Source organism: Mauremys reevesii, linkage group 4, assembly GCF_016161935.1.
Source record: "Mauremys reevesii isolate NIE-2019 linkage group 4, ASM1616193v1, whole genome shotgun sequence".
Lineage (NCBI taxonomy): Eukaryota > Metazoa > Chordata > Testudines > Geoemydidae > Mauremys > Mauremys reevesii.
Genome location: NC_052626.1, coordinates 37,838,739 through 37,861,495, shown reverse-complemented (window position 1 = coordinate 37,861,495; position 22,757 = coordinate 37,838,739). Strand labels below are relative to the sequence as shown.

Genomic DNA, 22,757 nt, shown 5'->3' with positions numbered 1-22,757 from the left:
AGTTTGAAATGTCTTTCTTCAGTGTCATTTCAAAAGGAAAAATGTATTTTAAAACTTTTTAAAGAACCATTTAAACAAAACATATAGGTTAAAGATGACGAAGGTGTCAGGACCCTCAGGTCTGAAATTGTTTATGGTCTGCTTCTGATTCTAAACACTACAACTATATTATTTCATATGTAATTTAACATTTATTCATAGTATAGGGCTGGATTAGGCAGGTGTGCTAGTATAGCACTGAAGCTTTTCTCCCAGCAACCATATCACAACAGCACACTTCTCAGCTGTGCAACAGAAAATGAAGTAGCAAGGTTCTAAACTGAGGTTGTTCAAATGCTTCGGAGCGTATTGATTTCAGTTACCTGTCCCTTTCACAATCCAATCCTGGTCTCCCTGCTCCAAATCAATCAGCAGATCTGGGCAAGTGGAGAAATTAAACTCTCTGAACCATTTGTATTACCTTTCTAAGGTGATCTTGAAAATTTAACTTGGATTCTCCTCTCTGAGCAAGTGGAGCAGTATAGTTACAGTGTAGAGCAGCATGGTGGAGTAGGAAATTGCTAGGGGATGGGGGAGAGGAAGTAAATCTACTGAGAAAATACCATTTATAAATGAGTCTAGACTTATATGGATTTAAATTATTGTGGAATTATCCATATACTTCATCACTTGTCATATCTAACAAAAATATGGGAAGACCTGGCAAGGTAAACATAGGGAATGGGAATGCTGAGATTGTGAACGTGGCAAGGGGGGAATACGAGGATTCAAGATGTGGTAAGTGAGATTTGAGCATCACCTCATCCCATAAATGGGGGGGAGGGATAGCTCAGTGGTTTGAGCATTGGCCTGCTAAACCTGGGGTTGTGAATTCAATCCTTGAGGGGGCCATTTAGGGAACTGGGGTAAAAATCTGTCTGAGGATTGGTCCTGTTTTAAGCAGGGGTTTGGACTAGATGACCTCCTGAGGTCCCTTCCAACCCCAAGATTCTATGCCTATGTCAAATCAAATTCAGCCTATGGCCATAGTCAATAAATTGTTATTCTCTGGGATGATTTTTATCTATGTTTTTACTGAAATAAAATGATATAGTTAATATTTAAGTAGTTTTATAAAAATAAACAGAGCAGCATTTATATTGTCATATAAGGTGTCTCTCTCTCTCACTCTCTCTCTCTCTATATATATATGTGTGTGTATATATATATATACAGACACCATCAAAATAAACAAAAAAAAATTCAGAAAGATATTTAACTATATACGAAAAAATTTATTGGTATTTTGGGAACCACCATAAAGCACAAAGTGCTGTCTACACACACAACAAAAACAGTGTTTTTCCAAAGAGATTATTATAACAGATATTTTATTGTTGAAAAGGTTAACTAACTCCTCTTTTAGGGGAAAAGTCATTACAAAGATTATGGTGGAACAACTCTGGTAGTTTCTGGGGTCCTCAGACTTCCTTAACCCTGTGTAATAAAGATTTAGATTGAATTACAGTACAAAAGTTGCATTTTTACATCAGCTGATCATCTAGCAATTAATGAAGATAAAGAGCTCATGCTGATTTATTAGATCTTTCGGCTGTCTTTAATACTAATTATGGTGAGATTCTGTTGGCATAACTGTGGTTTACTGCAGAGGTAGAGGGACTCGCTCAAGTAGCTCCATTCATAGCTACCTGAGGGAGCCCAGAGAGTAGTTTGGGGTAAATGCTCATATGCGCTGAAGCCTCTCACATAAGTGGTATAATAGGAATCCATCCTATTATCCTACCCATTCAAAGTGTATATCAGGCTGTTTGGAGAGTTAACGAGTAGACATGGGCTGAGGTGTCTGTAACAGACCAACTGACACCCAAATCTTCATCTCCATCTCATTTCACCTGCCTGGTGAAATGGGACAAATAACTCAATGTCTACATATAACAGGGTGAAAATAAGGACAAGCTGGCTGAAATTAATACAAAAAGATTGAAGACACTGATATCACTATACATCATGCCTTTGTCACCAAGAGTTTGGATTGCCATAATGCAGTATACATAAAGCTACATATATGAAACCATATGAAAATTGTGGCCAATCATTTAATGAGTGGTGTATCACACAGGGAGCAGATTTTCCCCATAGGCTATCAACTACAATTGTAGTCATTAAAGAAGCCCAAGATGAGCTCCCTTAATTTAAAAGAGATGGGGCTGGTCCCAGGGCATCCCATAGAAGAGCTCTTGAATCCAGAGCTTGCTCACCTCATAGAGCCTCTGAAAGTTAAAAACTGTTAGCTACAAGACCTGCTTTAAGCAGACATTTGGGGCTAAGATGAATGATGGACTGAGAACTGGAAATCCCAGCATGTTTGAGATAAGCATAGGTGAATTAAGGATGGGACAAGACTAGTTTTTTAATTCTGTGTTGATGTTCGTTTAAATAATTGTAAAGCACTAAGAGTTGTAGTCTTTAGATCTTTTTCTCATGATTACAAGGGCTAATTTATTACATGTCAATCCTATATCAAGAGATTTTCAAATAGTACCTTTTAGGATATATACAGCATGTCATAGCCTCTGTCACTCTTTATATAAATAAACGATCAAGTTTCAGAAGGAGCAATGACCAGCCCACCTCAGCCAGAAGGACAGTTCACACATGGTTAGTATTTTGAGTCTGAGAGGTGAGAGTGAACCAAGCTACAGCAAGGGGGATCTTAGAGGACCTTCCTCAAACACATGCACAATATGCTGTGCTCACAAGTGACATGAGTGTACTATGCATACAGAATACTTAGAGAAACTCTAGAAAGGACTTTCATGTCAGCAGCCAAAATATGTCCATCTGCTCTGAATTTCACAGAATTTATTTATTTATTTATTTATTTTAAATAACTGAAAGGGACGTTTGAGAACAGATCTCCTACTAGTATTGAGTACCTGGTCCAAATTATTGGCCTCATCGACGAACCGGACATTAGCAGACCTAGACCTCCGACGTCTAGTGCTCTGTGAGTCTCCATAATCCCTGAGAGGTGAGGTAGGCTGGAAATGGCGGCTCCCTTTACAAGATAAGAGGTAAAAAATTAAATGGAAAGAGAAAACTGAAGAAAGGAAAAATTTTAAAAACGATTCTGACACGCACATATAGGCATATATGAAATCAAAGACACAATGTGATAAATTTCAGAGACAATCAATAAATACATTTCTTGTGTGCTTGTGCATTTTATCACTCAACTTTCCCCCCCAAATACCTGCCATCTGCCCACTAACCCACCTTCCCAGGATTTAGTCCAACATTTCAAACAGTTTTGTTTCTTTAAATCAACCTCCTAAAGAAATATTTCCTTCTCCTCCCAAAAGTGAAGAATTTGTCCCCAAAATTACACCTGCCCAAGGCCTAGGAAGGAAAAAATTCAATACTGGGCCAATGTCAGCTTTTTCTATAAATAAAAATATCATAATTTTAAAGCCCACTATTTCAAAGCTCTCTCAGGCAAGAAAGAGGAAATTTATATTAAAGGAAAAGGAAGATTCCCAGCTTCCCAATGAGACACATAGCTCATACTACCAGCCCTAAATAGGCCCAAAATGTTGGACTTTTAAAATCATGACTTTTCTTTAAAGAAAAACAAAGATGACTCTACTCCATTTAACGTAAATTCACTCTCTAGCATTAAAAGGATATTACAATGCAGTGACGTACTAGAGCTTAACATTTACCTGTGGCTGCTTCACCATCCAGGTCACTTGTGTATAAACTTGAAAGAGAGGCACTTCTCATTCCAGAATGTCTGGACAATCGTTGGCTCCTTAATTGGCCTATAGATTGTTCCAGTGTCTCTTTTAACTGCAGTAAAATTACAAATTGTTAAAAGGTATGTATACAGACATGCAAGAAAGTATGAATGTAAAAAGTGTGTGCGCACACACACGCATGAGCATATATGTAAATAAATTAAAATTTGCTTTGAAAACCAAACAAAAATCTGGAAAATTGACTTAAAAACAACAAATAGCGTTGCAGTCTAGGAACACCAGATTTGCAGATTGAGTTGAAGAGTAATTCCGTTGTGGCACGGCAAAACCTGTTGCAATACAGTGTCTATGCAACAAAGATGCATCACATTTTGATGTCTCCACATCATACTACACCTCACGTCACATTTGCTGAAGTGAAAGTTTTGAAGGCAGGTCAATAGTCCTCCAACCAAGCTGGCAAGAGGTAGAACTGGTCTGAAGAAGACAGGAGTGGTAGCCTCATAACATTTTAAGTACAGTATCTTTAAAATAAAAGGATGCACAAAAAAGTGCAGTGCAGCAGGACCACAAAGGACTGTCCTGCACCACAACCTAATCAGACAATGGAGCAAGTCTCAGCAAGACCAAAGAACTCTCACCAATTTGAAATGAGTTGAGAAGGAAATGAGAAACATCAATTATTTCAAATTTCATAGAATTTAAGGTCAGACTGGACCATTATGCTCAGTTAGCCTGAACTCCTGTATAACACAGGCCATAGAATTTCACCATGTGATTCCTGCATCAAACCCATATGTTCTGGTTGAGTTAGAGTATATCCTTTAGAAAGGCATCCAATTTTGATTTAAAAAGTACAAGTGATGGCAAATTTATTGAATACCTAAGTACGTTGTTCCAATGGTTTATTATTCTCACTGTTAAAATGTTCACCTTATTTTAAGATGAATTTATCTAATTTCAGCTTCTAGCCATTGGATCCTGTTATGCTAGATTAAAACAAAGTCTCTCCCAATGTAGGTAGATATTTATAGACACTGATCAAATGACAGTGAATCAAGACAGTTAAATATAAAGCTGACTGTGAAGAGTTGCAAAGGGATCTCACAAAACTAGCTGACTGGGCAACAAAATGGCAGATGGAATATAATGTTATAAGATCAAAGTAAAGCACTCTGGATAACATGAATCTCAGCTATACATACAAAATGATGGTGTCTAAGTTAGCAGTTACCATTCAAGACAGAGATCTTGGAGTTATAATGGATAGTGCTCAGAGAACATCTGCTCAATATGCAGCAGCAGTTATAAAAGCTAACAAAACATTAGGAACCTTTAGGAAACAGATAGATAATAAGACCGAAAATATCATACTACTACTATATAAATCCATAGTACACCCACACCTTGAATACTGCATGCAGTTCTGGTCACCCCATCTCAAAACACCTTTTACTTATCACAAGAATCAGAGGTCACCCAATGAAATTAATAGGCAGCAAACACAAGGAAATACTTAAACCTGTGGTTTTCAAACTGCGGGTACCGACCCAGTACTGGGTCACGGAATGTAAAGCACTGGGTCGTGGCGGCTCTGGTCCGCACCACTGACGGGCCATTAAAAGTCCTGTCGGCGGTTCTGCCCAGCTAAGGCAGGCTTATTCCTACCTGTCCTGACACCACGCTGCGCCCCGGAAGCAGCCAGCAGCAGGTCTGGCTCCTAAGCGGGGTTGGGAGAGGAGGGGGCACAGGGGTCCGTGCGCTGCCACTGCCCAGAGCACCAGCTTCACACTCCCATAGGCTGGGAACAAGCCAATGGGAGCGGGGGGTTGGGGGTGGGAGGGAAGTCAGTGTCTGTGGGTAAGAGCCACGTGGAACCGCTTTTGAGCCTCCGCCTAGGAGCCAGACCTGCTGCTGGCCGCTTCTGGGGTGCAGTGCAGTCTGCGGTGCCAGAACAGGCAGGAAGCCTGCCTTAGCACACCTGCAGCGCCACTGAGTGGGAGCTGCCTAAGATAAGCCTGCACCCCAGCCCTGAGCCCCGCCCCCAAAACCCAGAGCCCTTTCCTGCACCCCAAGACCCTCATCCCTGGCCCCACCTCAGAGCCTGAACCCCCAGGCCAGAGCCCCCTCCAACGCCCTGAAGCACTCATTCCCAACCCCACCCCACAGCCCTCACCCCCGCTTCCCAACCCTCTGCCCCAGCCCTGAGCCCCTCCCACATTCCAAACCCCTCTGCCCCAGCTCTGTTGAGTTGCGGGCATTAACAATTTTCTTCAACTGGGTCACCAGAAAAAAAGTTTGAAAACCACTGACTTAAACAACTGTGGTACTTATTGCAAGGGAATGTTGTGAAGGCCAGAAGTATAACTGGGTTCAAAAAATAATTACATAAGTTCTTGGAGGATAAGTCCATCAATGGCTATTAGCCAAGATGGTCAGGGATGCAATCTCATGCTGTGGCTATCCCTAAACCTCTGACTGCTGGAAGCTGGGACTGGATGGAGTGATCATCAACCAAGCAAGAAGTAACTCAGCAAACTGAATTAATCCAAAAAACAGACACCTACAGGAAACTATGCCGATGGGATGAAATAGTGTGGTGCACCTGGCTTCAGTGCTCCTGCTCTGGTCCCACAAAGTCAAAGATCCCAAGTCAAAGTGAGGCATGAGTCTAGAATGCCTTTAAAAAGGAACTCCCCCACCCAATTAAAATTAATTTTACTGTTTCTATAGAGAAATTGAGGTGGTAATATAAGTACTCAAGGGACAACATCACAGCAACAAGAAGCAAAATCCCTTTTAAAATAACTACAGAAAGAATTAGAGAGAGATTCCTAAAAACGTTCTGTTTAACATCAACTTAGTCTATGTGAAATGCTGAAAGAAACCAGATGTGGTAAGAGGCATGAAGATAATCACACATTAGTAAGTTACACACACATTATTGAACAAGGTGTAGAACACAAGTGGTAGTTCATCCAGTCACTCGTTTATTAAGCTAATAACTAATATCTGTTCATGCTTTTAATCAATTGTCTCACTTTAGCAGATAAAATGGCTGTTTTTGCAAGACAAGGGTAAAGACAACACTATTTGTATTCTGGTCATTTGTTAGATGAAGACCTGAGTACTTGTCATAGAACAACTGGACATCCAAATAAGATATGGATTAAAAAAAATGTATGTTGTAAGTTGCATGTGTCAAACTGAAAAATCTTGATTCTGTAGGACTTCATTAAAGTACAGTGTATTACGGAATGAAGGATTCCAACTGTATAGTGGCAACCAAAACTTTCTTTTTTTTAAAGAACACCACAATAAAAGGATATTTGAGATGCTCAGTTTTGAGAACAGCTATTATTTAAAAAAATAACAGAGATGGATATATATGGTCTAAGTTCTTAAAGTGATGGTAGTAGCAGGAACAAAAACCTTTAAACATATCTTTACAAGAAAAGCAAACTCATTTTAAGACTGTCCTGAGACAAAAACACTGGTTCTCACATGAGATTCAAAGCAGGAGTGATTGTTTAAGTTACTAACATCTGAATTCTACACAAGCAAAAGAGAAAGAGGCAAGAATTGGAACTTGATAGCTAAGAAAAGACAAAGGCAGACTTTCACATAAGAATAATGAAAACTCCAGCGGCTTTTAGACACATAAGGGTAAGCAAGCCCATCCCTGATCTAGCAAGAGGCCACACAGCAAGTAGGGTTAGAACCCGGAATCAAACTCAAGTCTCCTACCTGCCAGTGAACCACACTGTCTCTTCTTATGTGACAATAGTGACATCAGATCTAATGTTTTCACTAGCTAGAAGGAACCAGATTCAATCATGCTGAGGAAACTAGAGACAGGAAAGAACTAGGGTTTTTACAGAGTCTCGCTTTTCCCCATTTAATTGTTCCTGGTTAGCTTTGTCTTTGCTATATGTATCTTGCATCCGGAACTGGCTGCAATCCTGCTGGGCTATCTTGGGGAGCCATTAACATGCATTTTCATAGTCAAGTTGAGCATCATGAGCTCACAGACAAATCCAGTTTCTGAAATATATTTAGAACAATCATCTAGGTAGTGCACTGTGGCTTCCTTTTGCCACCATTCCTCAGTCACTGACAAGCATATGGAGTTCTTTCCAAATAGACTGCAAAATGTTGAGTTTCAAGAGATGGGCATGGAAGACAGTCAGTTGTTCAGGAAGAACTCTGGACTGACCTTGTTAAAAACTAAACAAAACCAATGAGCTGTAAATAAGGTTTACATAATGAAACTATATTTGGTGGATACTGCAGAACACTGCAAAAAACAAATCTATCATAACATATTGGATTTGCTGCACTGGATCACTGTGCCATCAAGCCTACTACCCTGCATCAAAGAGTAGCCAACACTTAATACTGCATAGGAAGGAAAAGACATAATTTCCCCCTTCATTCACCCACCCAAATGTTTTATGCATAGTGATGAGAATGAATGGGAAGAAACAAAGATTCCTTTTGAAGTAAAGTATAAATCAGGATTAAAATTCATTCATTGTAGGAGAAGCTCACAATCAAGACATGCCTATATTATGACTGAGCTAATTGTTGATAATCAAACTTCCCCTGAGCAACTGAAGACAGGCAAAATAGGAGGATGCCAACTACAGTATCTTTATGCAAAGCAGGATGCTGTAATAATCTTCTTCTAATTTCTCCCTGTCAGGAATCGGGGCCTGCAGCAGAGCTAGTCTCCAGGCAGCCTCATTAGTACATCTGGCCTGCAGCCTGATTAGTCATCCAACCCAACTGGCTGCAGAGGCCAGCAGGCTGGGTCTTAAGCCAGCAGCTGCAGCTCACTGGCTTCTCAACGCTCATCCCCATGACTGTGGCCTGCTCCTGCATTACCTTGTTCACGCTGCTCCTGCTTGCACCGAGCCTTGCCTCTGTCCTTTCCCGTACCTTGAACCCCTCCTTGTCTGCTACCCTGCTTGCTCCAGTTCCTGACCTCCAGTTTGACCCTTGACTCCAGCTCCAGGCAATGAACTCTGGCTTGACCCCCTGGCTGGGGGTATCCAGATCCTGACCTCCGGTTTTGGCTCCTAATGACTGACTATGGCTCTGAACCCGGCCAAAAGGCATGCTCCGGCCAATAGGCTACACTGCCCTCATCCCAGTGGACTGACCTCCCTCACAGAAGCATCCAGGAATGGAGAGAACTGTTAAAACCATTTTTTTACTCTTTGCTCAAGTTTCAACAAGATGGCAGAATCCTAGATCAGCTTAGATATTTTGAAAACTTGATCATACCCTGGAGGTAACATGTAATTGTGGGGTTAGAAGGTAGATTTGTGGCTGCTAGAATTCAGAGCAGGACTCTTGTGAGGACAGTCTCAACACAATACACCTATGTTTAATTCCCTTGTATGGCCTCCCATCACCCACCAAAAACTGCCTCACTGTTCCAGCAGGCTTGGAACCAGTATAAGAGGGGCCAGTTGTATCAAGAATCCAGGCAGCCAGGGATAAGAAATAAATGGTAGCAAATCAGAAGCATGTCAAAATAAGCAAGTGAGACTGCTAGCAGGCAGGAAGAAAGTATCAGACCATTGGTACACAGGAAGTATAATATAGACGTGAAGGTGATGGAAGATGACTTTTTTATGTTTAGAGAAGTGAACAGGAACTGTTTGGAAGACAAAGTTTTTTTTTACTAATAGAGGATGGAGACTATACTTTAGTATTCTAAGTCTCCAACAGGAGATATCCCAAAACTTTATTGCTCAACTTGAAGAGAAATCAAGTCAGAAAGATATCAGTCATGCAGATGCAAAAAAAGAAGGTCCTCAATCAAAATAAAATTCTGACACGGCCATGCTCAGCCAAAACCCAGTTCAACTTCTAGCTGTCTGAAAAGAACACCTACTAGTATGTTGAGAGTAAATAAGCCTATCATGTTTTTCTATACTCTGAAAAGTTAGTGTGTCTTTAAAAAAAAAATTTTTTTGAATAAATTTCATTATTAGTAAAATAGTGAAAACTAATAAAACCCAATCGTGAAGCTAATTTTATCTCTCCCATGTCCAAGAGAAAAGTTAAGAGTAAAAATCAGCAATTAAAATATATCTATCTATCTGCAAAGGCACAAGTCCTCAAGTTTATCTTCTAAATCAGAGTATTGAAGACATCTACGCTTCGCAACTGAGATAGTTATAGTCCCAATTACTAGGATGGAATAAAATTTTCCTACTGCTTTTTCAGAAGAAAAATAGCAGGTAATTCTACATTACAATGTATAAGTATGGAAATTCACATAAATATTTAAATTAAGTTTCATTTCTTTAAATATTCTACTTATCTGTATTGTGCAGTTTTATTTGGTATAGTACAACTGAGCACTGAAGGGCATATTTCACTAGAATTTACACAAATTATGGAAGTTGTATTACTGAACTCAATGAATATACACCCCAGAGTACTCAAATATTAGGCCAATTTTCAAGCAAAACAGTACATTTTCCACATTTCCTTTCATACCACAGGATTCAGTTTCAATAAATCTCTGACTTTAACATCTCAAACTTGATAGCTCCCAACCAATTTGTTCATCCTTAACACTATCCATCTCCTGTTTTACTCTACAATTAAATATCACCCCATTCATTTCTGATTAAGTTCACCCTGGGGCAAAGGCTTGAAAAATGCCCTGTGTACCACATTTAAGCACCATTCCATGTCAGAGGCTTAAGTCGTGTATAAGGCCTTGTGTGGGCCCTCTGAACCATGGTGAATTTCACCCTTCAGCCATTTCCTAAAGGGACCACAAAGAAGACTGGGCCAACCAGTACTAAAAGTGTTCTAATCTCATTCATGGTGTCAAGTATCGGGGGTAGCCGTGTTAGTATGTATCCACAAAAACAACAAGGAGTCCGGTGCCACCCTAAAGACTAACAGATTTATTTGAGCATAAGTTTTCATGGGTAAAAAACCTCACTTCTTCAGATTCCATGCATCTGAAGAAGTGTGGGTTTTTACCCACAAAAGCTTATGCCCAAATAAATCTGTTAGTCTTTAAGGTGCCACCGGACTCCTTGTTGCTAATCTCATTCAGAAACACTATCAATTTCAAAAGGTGGTAGTACAGAAGACTATTAAAGATTGATTTATACTGTTTAAATCTCTCTCTCTCTAGCTTGCCCATTGCTAGACAACAATTTTCAGCTGGTTATATAATAATACAGGAGGAAGAGGCTTAAGGTTACATTGAAAGTTGCTCACAGTTGCTATAGCTTCAGTCTGTTCATTGTTGTACTCTCTGTACTGTCCTAGCATCTGGTCAACGTGTCTCAGGTTTCGGTTGGTATCCTTAAGAACAAAATTGAGGAAAAAGAATGTTAAATTAGAAATCGTCTCTCCAAAGAAACAAAAATGCATTACTTTGTTAGTGTTACCATTAATAATATTTTGCCTCACATTAGGCATCTAAATAAGTGATCTGATTTTCAATGTGGCTGAGCACCCACAACTCCCATGGAAGGCTGTGAGAGCTGGAGACACCGAGCACCTGTGAAAACAAATCAGACCAATCATTTTCAACAGATGCCTAAGTTTAAGCAGCCAAATTTTGCCTATACTGTATCAAAACCTTTCAGCCAAGGACCTTAAAGCAATCACTTAGCCTCATATTATGGCAATCCCACTGAAATTCCAAAGTATCATTATTAAGGCAACATTGTAGTCACGGGTATTTTTTAGTAAAAGTCATGGACAGGTCACAGGCAGTAAACAAAAATTCACAACCTGTGACCTGTCCATGACTTGTACTATATACCCCTTACTAAAATTTAAGCCAGAGGGCTGCGGGTGCACTGAAGCAGCAGTCTGGGGGTGCTGCGGGTGCTGGAGGTGGGTGGTCCCAGACCCCCACTGGTGCGGGGATGGGGGGGAGGGGCAGGGGGTTTGGCGGGGATGGCAGGCTCCCTACCTGGCTCCGCCCAGCTCCTCAGAAGCAGCTGGCATATCCCTGCAGCTCCTATGGGGAGGGAAGGCCGGGGGGCTCCGTGCGCGGCCCCTGCCATGAGCGCTGGCGCTGCAGCTCCCAATGACCAGGAACCACAGTCAATAGAAGCTGCAGGGGTCATGCCTGCAGGCAGGTGCAGAGCACAGAGCCGCCTGACCCCTCCACCTAGGAGATGCAGGGACATGCGGGCCGCTTCCGGGGAGCCCCCACTAAGTAAGCGCCAACCCGCACCCCAACCTCCTGCCCCAGCCCTGAGTCCCCTCCCACATCTGAACTGCTGCTGCTGGGGGGGGGGGAGTGCAGTGGCCCAAGACTGCCCCAACAGCGGTCAGTGTGGTAGCCCCGGAGCCAGCTGCACCAGCTGCTGCAGAAGTCACGGAGGTCATGGAAAGTCACAGAATCCATGACTTCCATTACCTTCGTGACAGACATGCAGCCTTAATCATTACCTGTATTTTACACATGGGTAAGCTGAGGCAAAGAGTTTAAGCTACCTGTCAAGCTCACCAAATAGTAAGAGAGAGCTTGAAGCTATGGGCAGGCACTCTGAATAAACTGAAAATATATACTGGTATTTTTGTTATATTGTCTGGCTCAGCGGCTACGTAAAAATATAAGCCGCTGTCAAGTAAAAAGTAAGTGTGATCTTCTAGCTATGGCATAAGACTGGAGTCGAGATCTGGATTCTATTCAGTGCTGGAATTCACTTCACTCTCAATGCCTCAGTTCCCCCATCTGCAAAATGAGGACAATGCATACTTCACACCAAAATATTAATCAAAATGAACACAGTGAATCTAAATCAGGATCTTTCTTCAACTCAGAATTAAAACTGCAGTGTTGTATCTCAGTTATTCCAGCTCAAGTTTACTCTGTGTTCAAGTTAAGATTTCTCTTTTCTAAGTTACAACTCGGCAGACTCACTTTGGTTTCTTTCCTTCTCAGCATCACCAGTAGCAAAGATACTGCATGGCAGGCCAACTCGCACCCTCATTTTTATTGCTGGTGATGGATGCATTAAGAAGAAAATAACCCAGCTTGACTCAGAGCTCAAGGTGAGTCTGCAGAGCTGTCAGCTAGAAAGCAGTCTTAACTTGCAAACTGAGCTAGTTTGAGCTGGAGTCAGGGATACATAAAACATGGAACCCCACAATGCCAATTGTACAGAATTACATTTGCCCGCAGAGAAGCCACTGCCCCAAAAAGTCATCCAAACAAGTGACATGCACTCTCTTTTGCATTCTAGCCTGTCCATAATCCTTTGTCTGAACATTATCTATTGAGATTATCAAATCTGTGGGGAAGGGATCTTTGTCTTCACACAGTCTGTAATTGTTTGTTTTTTTTATTTATACTGTGATAACACCTAGGACTCCCAGGACCCCATTGTGCTAGGCAATGTACAAACACAGAACAAAATGACAGTCGCTGCCCCGAAGAGCTAATGCATCCTGTTGGAATTCTGCAGTTAATTTTAAAATAAAATAAAATAAAATAAAATAAAATAAAATAAGATTGCTCTGTTCCCAAGCATTTTGCCAACTTCATAACTGAATGAGACATTATCAGACCTTTCCATGGTTTAAATAAGTCATTTCTAACAATATTTTATCAAGCTTCCATGTTGCTGTCAGAAATAGCAGTAAAATACTCACTGTAAATGCAGACATGTCATGCTTTATTTCCCAAATACTTTTTACAATTGGTAAATGGCAAGTAATATTTCCCATTACCACAGCATTTTAGACCACCTCATTCAGAAAAATTGGACACTTTCTTTTACACAAACATAAGTTATCCTGTTTGCACAGCATCTGATCATTTTCTAACAACCTGTAAAGTGCTTGCTAAGGTATGGATCTTCTCTGTAACATCTCCAGCCCCATGGTTTCGGGCTCTGCTGTGGGTGGCTCTTAGAGGGCCCCGCCTTCCTACACGACCACGAAGAAAGTTGTCTGAATCACTGGATGAATCTGCCATTGATGTATTGAAATCTGGGGAACAGGGGAAAAGGATATATCTGAATGTAACCACACTTATATTATAAAATCCAGTCACTGAAATATGAACAAACTTGAACATCTCTAATTGACCAAAAATATGTAATTGTCAGTGTTGGTTAAGAAGTGTGCAAACTATGATGAATCAGGGTTTTTTATTGCAATAATAATGTGAAGGGAAGATGACTATTACAGCGAATGCTGACAACTCCGGAAGCATAAACCAGCGGAATCAATTAAAGAAAAAACAGGCACATGAAAATAGTTAGTTCCTCTTTAAGATGCAACACAGTATACATTTCTCTGCTCTATGCGTATATGCAAGAACTTTAAAGAAGCAACTGATGCCTCATGAAAAACATTCTATATAGAAATAGTTTTGCCTCTATTTTCTCTATATATAGGAAGAGGTGGACAGATGTAGTGGGAAGGAGATTCCAGTTTTCTATTAAATATAGAAGTTGACATAAAATCCAAGATCCGTGTTTCTTACAAGATCACCTGCTTAAGGTTAACAATGTGAAATCATAATCCCATATGTAACAACATAATTGTCCCTACAGCAACAAAATGATCACCACAAAGAAGGAATTAGGAGTTCATGTGATCATAGGCAGAGAGAAAAACTCAAAACAAATATAGTTTTAAATCCAGCTATCACTACAAAGAAGTGATAGGCAGAAGGGAGGGGCAGAAAAAAAATAGGAAAAAGTAGCATTTCTTCGGCCCGACAGCCTTTAAATAGATTTCAAAAGTTTTCAATGAGGCATAAACTCATATTTAGTATTTATTGTTTAATCTAGAGAAATGTGAACTTCCAGTAGTTGAAGCAGATTACTGGAGTCAGGACATCTCTGTTCTCTTCCCATCTTTCCACAGACTTTGGACAAGTCACTTAGACAAGTCCTGTGACTCAGTTTTCAGTCTGATCTGTCAAGCAGTGTGTTTCAAGTTTTAATAAGTCCTGGTAAAGTACATTGAGACCTTCAGATGAAAGATGCTTTAGAGCTACTTTAATAATTTTGCTTTATTTAAATTTCATTAGACATATCTCTTCAGACTCCTCACATCAAGTATTCAACATAGTTTTTTTTCGTCTTTCTATTCAGACATCATCTTCATGATAAATTCTCAATGTTGTACGTGCAACTTCTACTATATCAAATGTCTTTTAAAACCGTTTATGTCATCAACCCATCCATCCCTTTTCTCCTCCAGCTTTGACAACCTCTTTGTCCACTTCTTCAATGAGGACCTCATCTTTTTTCCAGGCTGCCTCCTACTCTCTCTTTCCTTTATATTAATTTAACTAAAATTAATGATCTCTTCCTTGATGCTTATGGCTAGTGATTAAATTATATTCACATTTCTCCTTCCCTATGTAATACACAAGGCCCATCTCTTCTCCCATCCTGAGAGGCAAAATTCACCACATCAATATACTTTAAATAGGCTGGGTAGAGGGAAGAGGTGTGTTATTGAAATGCAAAGAAAATGGTCAGCAGTAAGAAAATAAGAACCTAATCCTGGGAGGTACTGAACACTCATTTCTTACCAACTTCCCAGAAAGTTCCCAGGCCTAAATTTTTTAGACTGTTTTTGAAAGTGTTTTTGATAACTGAGGGATAAGAACATAAGAATAGCCATACTGAGTCAGACCAAAGATCCATCTAGCCCAGTATCCTAGCTTCCAACAGTGGCCAATGCCAGGTGTCCCAGAGGGAATGAACAGAACAGGTTCAACAAGCGAACCATCCCCCATTGCGCATTCCCAGCTTCTGGCAAACAGAGGCCAGGGACACCATCCCTACCCAAGCTGGCTACTAGCCATTGATGGACCTATCCTCCATGAACTTATCTAGTTATTTTTTGAACCCTGTTAGTGTCTTGGCCTTAACAACATCCTCTGGCAGATTGACTCTGTGTTGTGTGAAAAAATACTTCCTTTTGTTTATTTTAAACCAGATGCCTATTAATTTCATTTGGTGACCCCTTGTTCTTGTATTATGAGAAGGAGTAAATAACACTTCCTTATTTACTTTCTCAACCAGTCATGATTTTATAGACCTCCTTAGTTGTCTCTTTTCCAAGCTGAAAAGTCCCAGTTTTATTAATTTCACCTCAGACAGAAGCCGTTCCATACCCCTAATCATTTTTGTTGCCCTTTTCTGAACTTTTTCCAATTCCAATATATCTTTTTCGAGATGGAGCGACAACATCTTTCAAGATGTCAGCATACCATGGATTTATATAGAGGCAATATGATATTTTTTGTCTTATTATCTCTTCCTTTCTTAATGATTCCCAACATTGTTCGTTTTGACTGCCACTACACATTGAATGGATGTTTTCCGAGAACTATCCACAATGACTCCAAGATCTCTTTCTTGAGTACTAACAGCTAAATTTAGACACCATCATTTTATATGTACAGTTGAGATTACGTTTTCCAATGTGTATTACTTTGCATTTATCAACATTGAACTTCATCTGCCATTTTGTTGCCCAGTCACCCAGTTTTGCAAGATCCTTTGTAGCTCAATGCAGTCTGCCTGTATCATCTGCAAATTTTACCACCTCACTGTTAACTGTTGAATAGGACTGGTCCCAGTACACACCCTTGGGGGACACCACTATTTATCTTTCTCCATTCTGGAAACTGATCATTTATTCTTACCCTTTGAATCCTATCTTTTAACTAATTACTGATCCATGAGAGGACCTTCCCTCTTATCCCATGACAGCTTACTTTGCTTAGAGCCTTCGGTGAGGGATCTTGTCAAAGGCTTTCTGAAAATCTAAGTACGCTATATCGACTGGATCCCTCTTGTCCACATGCTTGTAGAACCCCTCAAAGAATTCTAGTAGATTGGGGAGGCATGATTTCCTTTTACAAAAAACATGTTGACTCTTCCCCAACAAATTGTGTTCATCTATGTGTCTGACAATTTTGTTCTTTACTATAGTTTCAACCATTTTGGCCAGTACTGAAGTCAGGCTTACTGGCCTGTAATTGCCGGGATCACCTCTGGAGCCCTTTTTAAACATTGGCATCACATTAGCTATCCTCCAGTCATTTGATACAGAAGCTGATTTAAATGATAGGTTACAGACTACCTACCTACTACTAGTTAGTAGTTCTGCAATTTCACATTTGAGTTCCTTCAGAACTCTTCGATGAATACCATCTGGTTCTGGTGACTTATTACTGTTTAGTTTATCATTTTATTCCAAACCTGCTCTAAAGACAACTCAATCCAGGATAGTTCCTCAGATTTGTCACCTAAAAAGAATGGCTCAGGTTTGGGAATCTCCCTCACATCCTCAGCCACAAAGACTGATGCAAAGCATTCATTTAGTTTCTCCGCAATGGCCTTGTTGTCCTTGAGTGCTCCTTTAGCATCTCGATCATCCAGTGACCCCACTGGTTGTTTAGCAGGCTTCCTGCTTCTGATGTACTTAAAAAAATATTTGCTATTACTTTTGAGTCTTTGGCTAGCTGTTCTTCACATTCTTTTTTTGGTCTTCCTAATATTTTTCCACATCATTTGCCAGAGTTTATTCTCCTTTCTGTTTTCCTCACTAGGGTTTAACTTCCACTTTTTAAAGGATGCCTTTTTGCATCTCACTGCTTCTTTTACTTTGTTTAACTACGGTGGCACTTTTTTTGGTTCTCTTACTATGTTTGGGGTATAAATTTAAGTTGAGCCTCTATTATAGTGTCTTTAAAAAGTTTCCATGCAGCTTGCAGGGATTTCACTTTTGGTACTGTACCTTTTAATTTATGTTTCACTAACTTTCTCATTTTAGTGTAGTCCCCCTTTCTGAAATTAAATGCTACAGTGCTGGACTGCTGTGGTGTTTTCCCCACCACAGGGATGTCAAATTTAATTATATTATGGTCACTATTACCAAGTGGCCCAGCTATATTCACCTCTTAGACCAGATGCTGTGCTCCATTTAGGACTAAATCAAGAATTGCCTCTCCTCTTGTAGGTTCCAGGACTAGCTGCTCCAAGAAGCAGTCATTTAAGGTGTCAAGAAACTTTATCTCTGCATCCCATCCTGAGGTGACATGTACCCAAGCAACATGGGGACAGTTGAAATCCCCCATTATTATTTAGAATTCTATTTTTATAGCCTCTCTAATCTCCCTATTTCACAAACATTATCGCCATCCCAGTCAGGTGGTCGGTAATGTATCCCTACTGGTATACTCTTGTTATTAGAGCATGAAATTACTATCCATAAAGATTCTATCGTACAGTTTGGTTCATTTAAGATTTTTACTTCATTAGATAATACGCTTTCACATATAGTACCACTCCCTAATCAACATGACCTGTTCTGCCTTTCAGATATATTTTGTACCCTGGTATTACACGCTCCTCTACACCTGTCGGCTTTCCCCCAGCCCTTAGGTCAGAGAGCAGTTTTTAAACTTTCTTAATTTTAAGTGCCAGCAATCTGGTTCCATTTTAGTTTAAGTGGAGCCCATCCTTCTTGTATAGGCTCCATTGTGGATAAAAATCAATTTTATTTTTTTTTAAATCAAAACAATCAGATTTTAATTTAAATCGGCCGTGTTTGATAAAATGCTTGTTGAGGAAAAAACCTATCTAAACATAGTTTTAATTAAGATATCTTTGAGCTATAATATATCTCATCATGGAACAGGGATTATAAATTCTAATTCTATAGTATGAAACAATATATTCATGTAATGTTTAAGAAAAGTTTTATAAATGAGTTCCAATAGTCCATGGATTAGGGACCCAATCTTATGGGGTTCCAGGGGCTTCTGTATAGATTATTTAGGTTAATCGTTCTATCTACCCAGTGGGACTCAGTGTGCAGATACCATCAGAGATGCTTAGTTTTGCAGTTCTCAAACTGAGGATTTGTGTCTCCAGAGGTAACATGCTTGTTAACAGCAAAAATGTTTTAAAATAAATAAATAATATATAGAGGTGAGAAATAACAGACCTCAACCCTACTGTCCTTCTTCAAATTTGTGTACACAGAGTCAATCCCTTACCTCTCTCTAAAAGTGCAAAGTTTAAAAAAGTCCAGTGAATAGAAGATTGTCGGGGGTGTAACAGATCTGGACAAGGAGAAGAAGTCTGGAGATAAATGTGAGAAGGGAGGGACAGGCAGTAGAAACAAAAGTGAAACTGCTTGAGCAGCATATTCCAGAAGCCTTGAGGTCTTTCTGAGTGTAGCCTTCATTGATTTGAGATCTACCATACTATTCTCTCACTAGAAGGAAAAAACCTATAATGGCAGCAGGCGGTAAAAAGAGACCCAGTTTGGGAATAGTTTAATAAAGTTCCTCTACCTGTGGGTAAGACAGGCATGTGTGCAAAATGCAAACAGTGCAACAAAGACAGGCAAGGGCTGGTTGCCCAAATGAAACAACATCATGAGAAGTGTTCCTTCTCAGGAGGAAGTTGCGTTGAAATAATGAAAGGAACATGTCTGAACATGCAGGATCTTCAGATTGCTAACAACCAACAAGAATGCACTTTTATATAGAAATCCATGATTAAATCGAGTCTTCCTGACTAGTGATTTAATCATGATTTAAATCAAATCCACCCTAATAGGCTCCCTCTTCCCCAAAAGTTTCCCCAGTTCCTAATAAATCTAAACCCCTCCTCCCTACACCATCATCTCATCAACGCACTGAGTGCTGCAATAATTAGTTAATTCATACCCCATCCATGAAAGTAGAGTTAAATACCTTTTCAAAAAAAAAAAGGGAAGAAATAACAATGGAGAGTTAGGACATAATCCTGAATTGCGCTCTGTACAGGCAGACATCTGCACTCACACGGAGCATCTTGCACACATGAGGGTACAAATGAGTACAAAGATCTTTCCCTGAAAAGAGCCATTTTAGCTGCTTATAACAGGGATTTCAAACAAAAATTTGGCCCATGGGCCAGATCCAGCTTGCAAAATGTATTTATGTGACCTGCATAACATACTGATTCTCCAGAATCACAGCTTTCTTTTTTTAAAAAATGTAAGTTTATATCCCTCAGAGTTGCAAGGAAAGCCCTCCAAATGTGAACTGAAATCAATACAATGCCATTTGCCTTGGTCTGCAGATAGCCTGATAGTTGTGAACTGCCTTTGCCCCCATTTATTCCATTGGAGCATCAACTTAAAGCGTAACAGTGACACTTCAGTATCAACAATAACTATTACATTGGTGGATATTCTAACATTTGAAAAAGCAAAGGAGTGGGAGTAAAACCCTCAGGAATTGGGAACTGCTGCACAGAACAAAAGGAAGAACACAGGAGACTTCCAAAAAACAGGGAAGAAGTAGAGGTGACTCAAGAGGAAACAAATTTTCTCACTGAATTATGCTGAATTTGAAAATAATCTTTCATGAAGTCAGACCCTTAACTACCACATCAAGGCTGTATTTTCCCCTGGATTTCTGTGCAAATCTCCTATTGACATCAAACTCTCCTCAATCCATAGAGAATCTCCCACTGAAGTCCTATATGTGTATCCCAGCCCATAAACCATCGTTTCTAAAATAGAATCTGCCCCCTCCACCAAATGAGTTTGACATTCCTATGCTGTAGCCTCCCAGGATGTTACTGCAGAGTAGCTCCCCTTTCCTTCCATCTGCTCACACACAGTTTGATAAAATCAGTGTGATCATCACAATCATTTTGATTTTCATGCTAATTAGTTGTTTGCGGTGTTGTTGTAGCCAGATTGGTCGCAGGATATGAGACAGTAAGTGCGACAGCATCTTTTACTGGACCAACTTCTGTTAATGGAAGGGACAAGCTTTTGAGCGCCACAAAAGTCTTCTGGGGAAGAGCCATGGGTAAGGTAACCAAAGTTTCTAAGCTAATTACAAGCTAAGACAGGTTGTTAAGCATCAGGGGTTCACATATGCTGTTGGAGACCATTTAAAACATGGGCTATGGGCAATTGAGGGCTAGCAGGAAGTAGGAGACCAGCACAACAGCTTCAAAAGATGAGCCTGGGAACTTAAACTCATAACTCTGCTAGACTCTAAGGCCTGGTCTACACTATGATTTTAGGTCAAATTTAGCAGCGTTACCTCGATTTAACCCTGCACCCGTCCACACGACAAAGCCCTTTTTTTCGACTTAAAGGGCTCTTAAAATCAATTTCTTTACTCCACCTCTAACGAGAGGATTAGCGCTGAAATCAGCCTTGCCGGGTCAAATCTGAGGTAGTGTGGATGCAATTCGACGGTATTGGCCTCTGGGAGCTATCTCAGAGTGCTCCATTGTGACCGCTCTGGACAGCGCTCTCAACTCAGATACACTGGCCAGGTAAACAGGAAAAGTCCCACGAACATTTCCTGTTTGGCCAGCATTGCAAACTGATCAGCAGAGGTGACCATGCAGAGCTCATCAGCAGAGGTGACCATGGAGTCCCAGAATTGCAAAAGAGCTCCAGCATGGACCAAACGGGAGGTACAGGATCTGATCGCTGTATGAGGAGTCGAATCCATGCTAGCTGATCCCTATTCCAGTAAACGAAATGCCAAAACATTTGAAAAAATCTCCCAGGGCATGAAGGACCGAGGCTATAACAGGGACTCACGGCAGTGCCGCGTGAAAATTAAGGAGCTCAGGCAAGCCTACCAAAAAACCAGAGAGGCGAACGGCCGCTCCGGGTCACAGCCCCAAACATGCCGCTTCTATGAAGAGCTGCATGCCATTCTAGGGGGTGCAACCACCAGTACCCCAACCCTGTGCTTTGACTCCGTCAATGGAGTAAGGATGCAACACGGAAGCGGGTTTTGGGGACGAGGAAGATGATGTGGAGGAGATTGAAGATAGCTCACAGCAAGGAAGCGGAGAAACATGTTTCCTCAACAGCTAGGATCTGTTTCTCCCCTGGACCTGGAGCCAGTAACCCCCGAACCCACCCGAGAAACTTCCCTCATGGGCAAGTTATTCTATAATTGCCCTCTTAATTTTCTTCATTTTCCTCTGAAGTATCTGGTACAGACAGATATCTGAGAAGGTATCCTGAACTAGACAGGCCATTGGTATAGCAATCCCTATGGGGAGGCTTTAAGTTTATCAACAACATACCAGCCAAAGCAGTGGTCCTCAAACTGACGAACTCCAGGGGGCATGTGGCAGGACCCGGGTCAGCTCCCACAGGGGGTGGGGAGGGAGTGACACCCAGCCCTGCTCCACCCCAGTCCCGCTTCACCCTAGCTGCAGCTCCGCTTCACACCCAGCTGCACTCCGGCCCAGCTCTGGACTCAGCCACAGCTCTCTCCCATCCCCAGTTCTGCCCCCAGCTCCACCTTCAGCCCAAGCTCAACAGCTAGGATCTGTTTCTCCCCTGGACCTGGAGCCAGTAACCCCCGAACCCACCCGAGGCGGGCTCCCGGACCCTGTAGGGGGAGAAGCGACCTCTGGTGAATCTACCTTTCATGGTTTAAAAGCACGTGTATTTAATGATTAATTTTCCCTGACATTCGCGGCCAGTACAGCTACTGGAAACGTCTGTTAACGTGTCCGGGGATGGAGCAGAAATACTCCAGGGACATCTCCATAAAGCTCTTCTGGATGTACTCCCAAAGCCTTTGCGAAAGGTTTCTGGGGAGGGCAGCCTTATTCTGTTCTCCATGGTAGGACACTATACCATGCCAGGCCAGTAGCACGCAGTCGGGAATCATTGCAGAACAAAGCATTGCAGCGTATGGTCCTGGTGTTTGCTGGCATTCAAACAACATCTGTTCTTTATCTTTCTGTGTTATCCTCAGGAGAGTGATATCATTCCTGGTCACCTCGTTGAAATAAGGTGGTTTTATTAAGCGGACATTCAGAGGTGCCCGTTCCTGCTGGGCTGTTTGCCTGTGACTGAACAGAAATGTTCCCCGCTGTTAGCCACACAGTGCGGGGAGGGGTGAAGCCATCAAAATGTGACCTTGTAACGAAAGCACATGTGCTATGTAATGTTAACAGCAAGGTTTACCGT

At 41.0% G+C, this 22,757-nt stretch overlaps 1 protein-coding gene across 10 annotated transcripts in view; it reads right to left on the bottom strand.

Annotated features, from left to right (window-relative positions):
* Window positions 1-22,757, bottom strand: part of CEP128 (centrosomal protein 128) — a 432,173-nt gene that overhangs the window by 364,510 nt on the left and 44,906 nt on the right. For all 10 annotated transcript variants that reach the window (XR_005597581.1, XR_005597582.1, XR_005597583.1 and 7 more), the window contains 4 exons: window positions 13,591-13,751; window positions 11,016-11,102; window positions 3,723-3,849; window positions 2,937-3,058 (listed from right to left, as the gene is read on the bottom strand). Coding sequence is in view for 7 of the 10 variants with exons in the window: in XM_039534734.1 (XP_039390668.1) it covers window positions 2,937-3,058; window positions 3,723-3,849; window positions 11,016-11,102; window positions 13,591-13,751 (497 nt within the window). In the remaining 3 variants the exon portion in view is untranslated. The remainder of the gene's footprint in view (window positions 1-2,936; window positions 3,059-3,722; window positions 3,850-11,015; window positions 11,103-13,590; window positions 13,752-22,757) is intronic.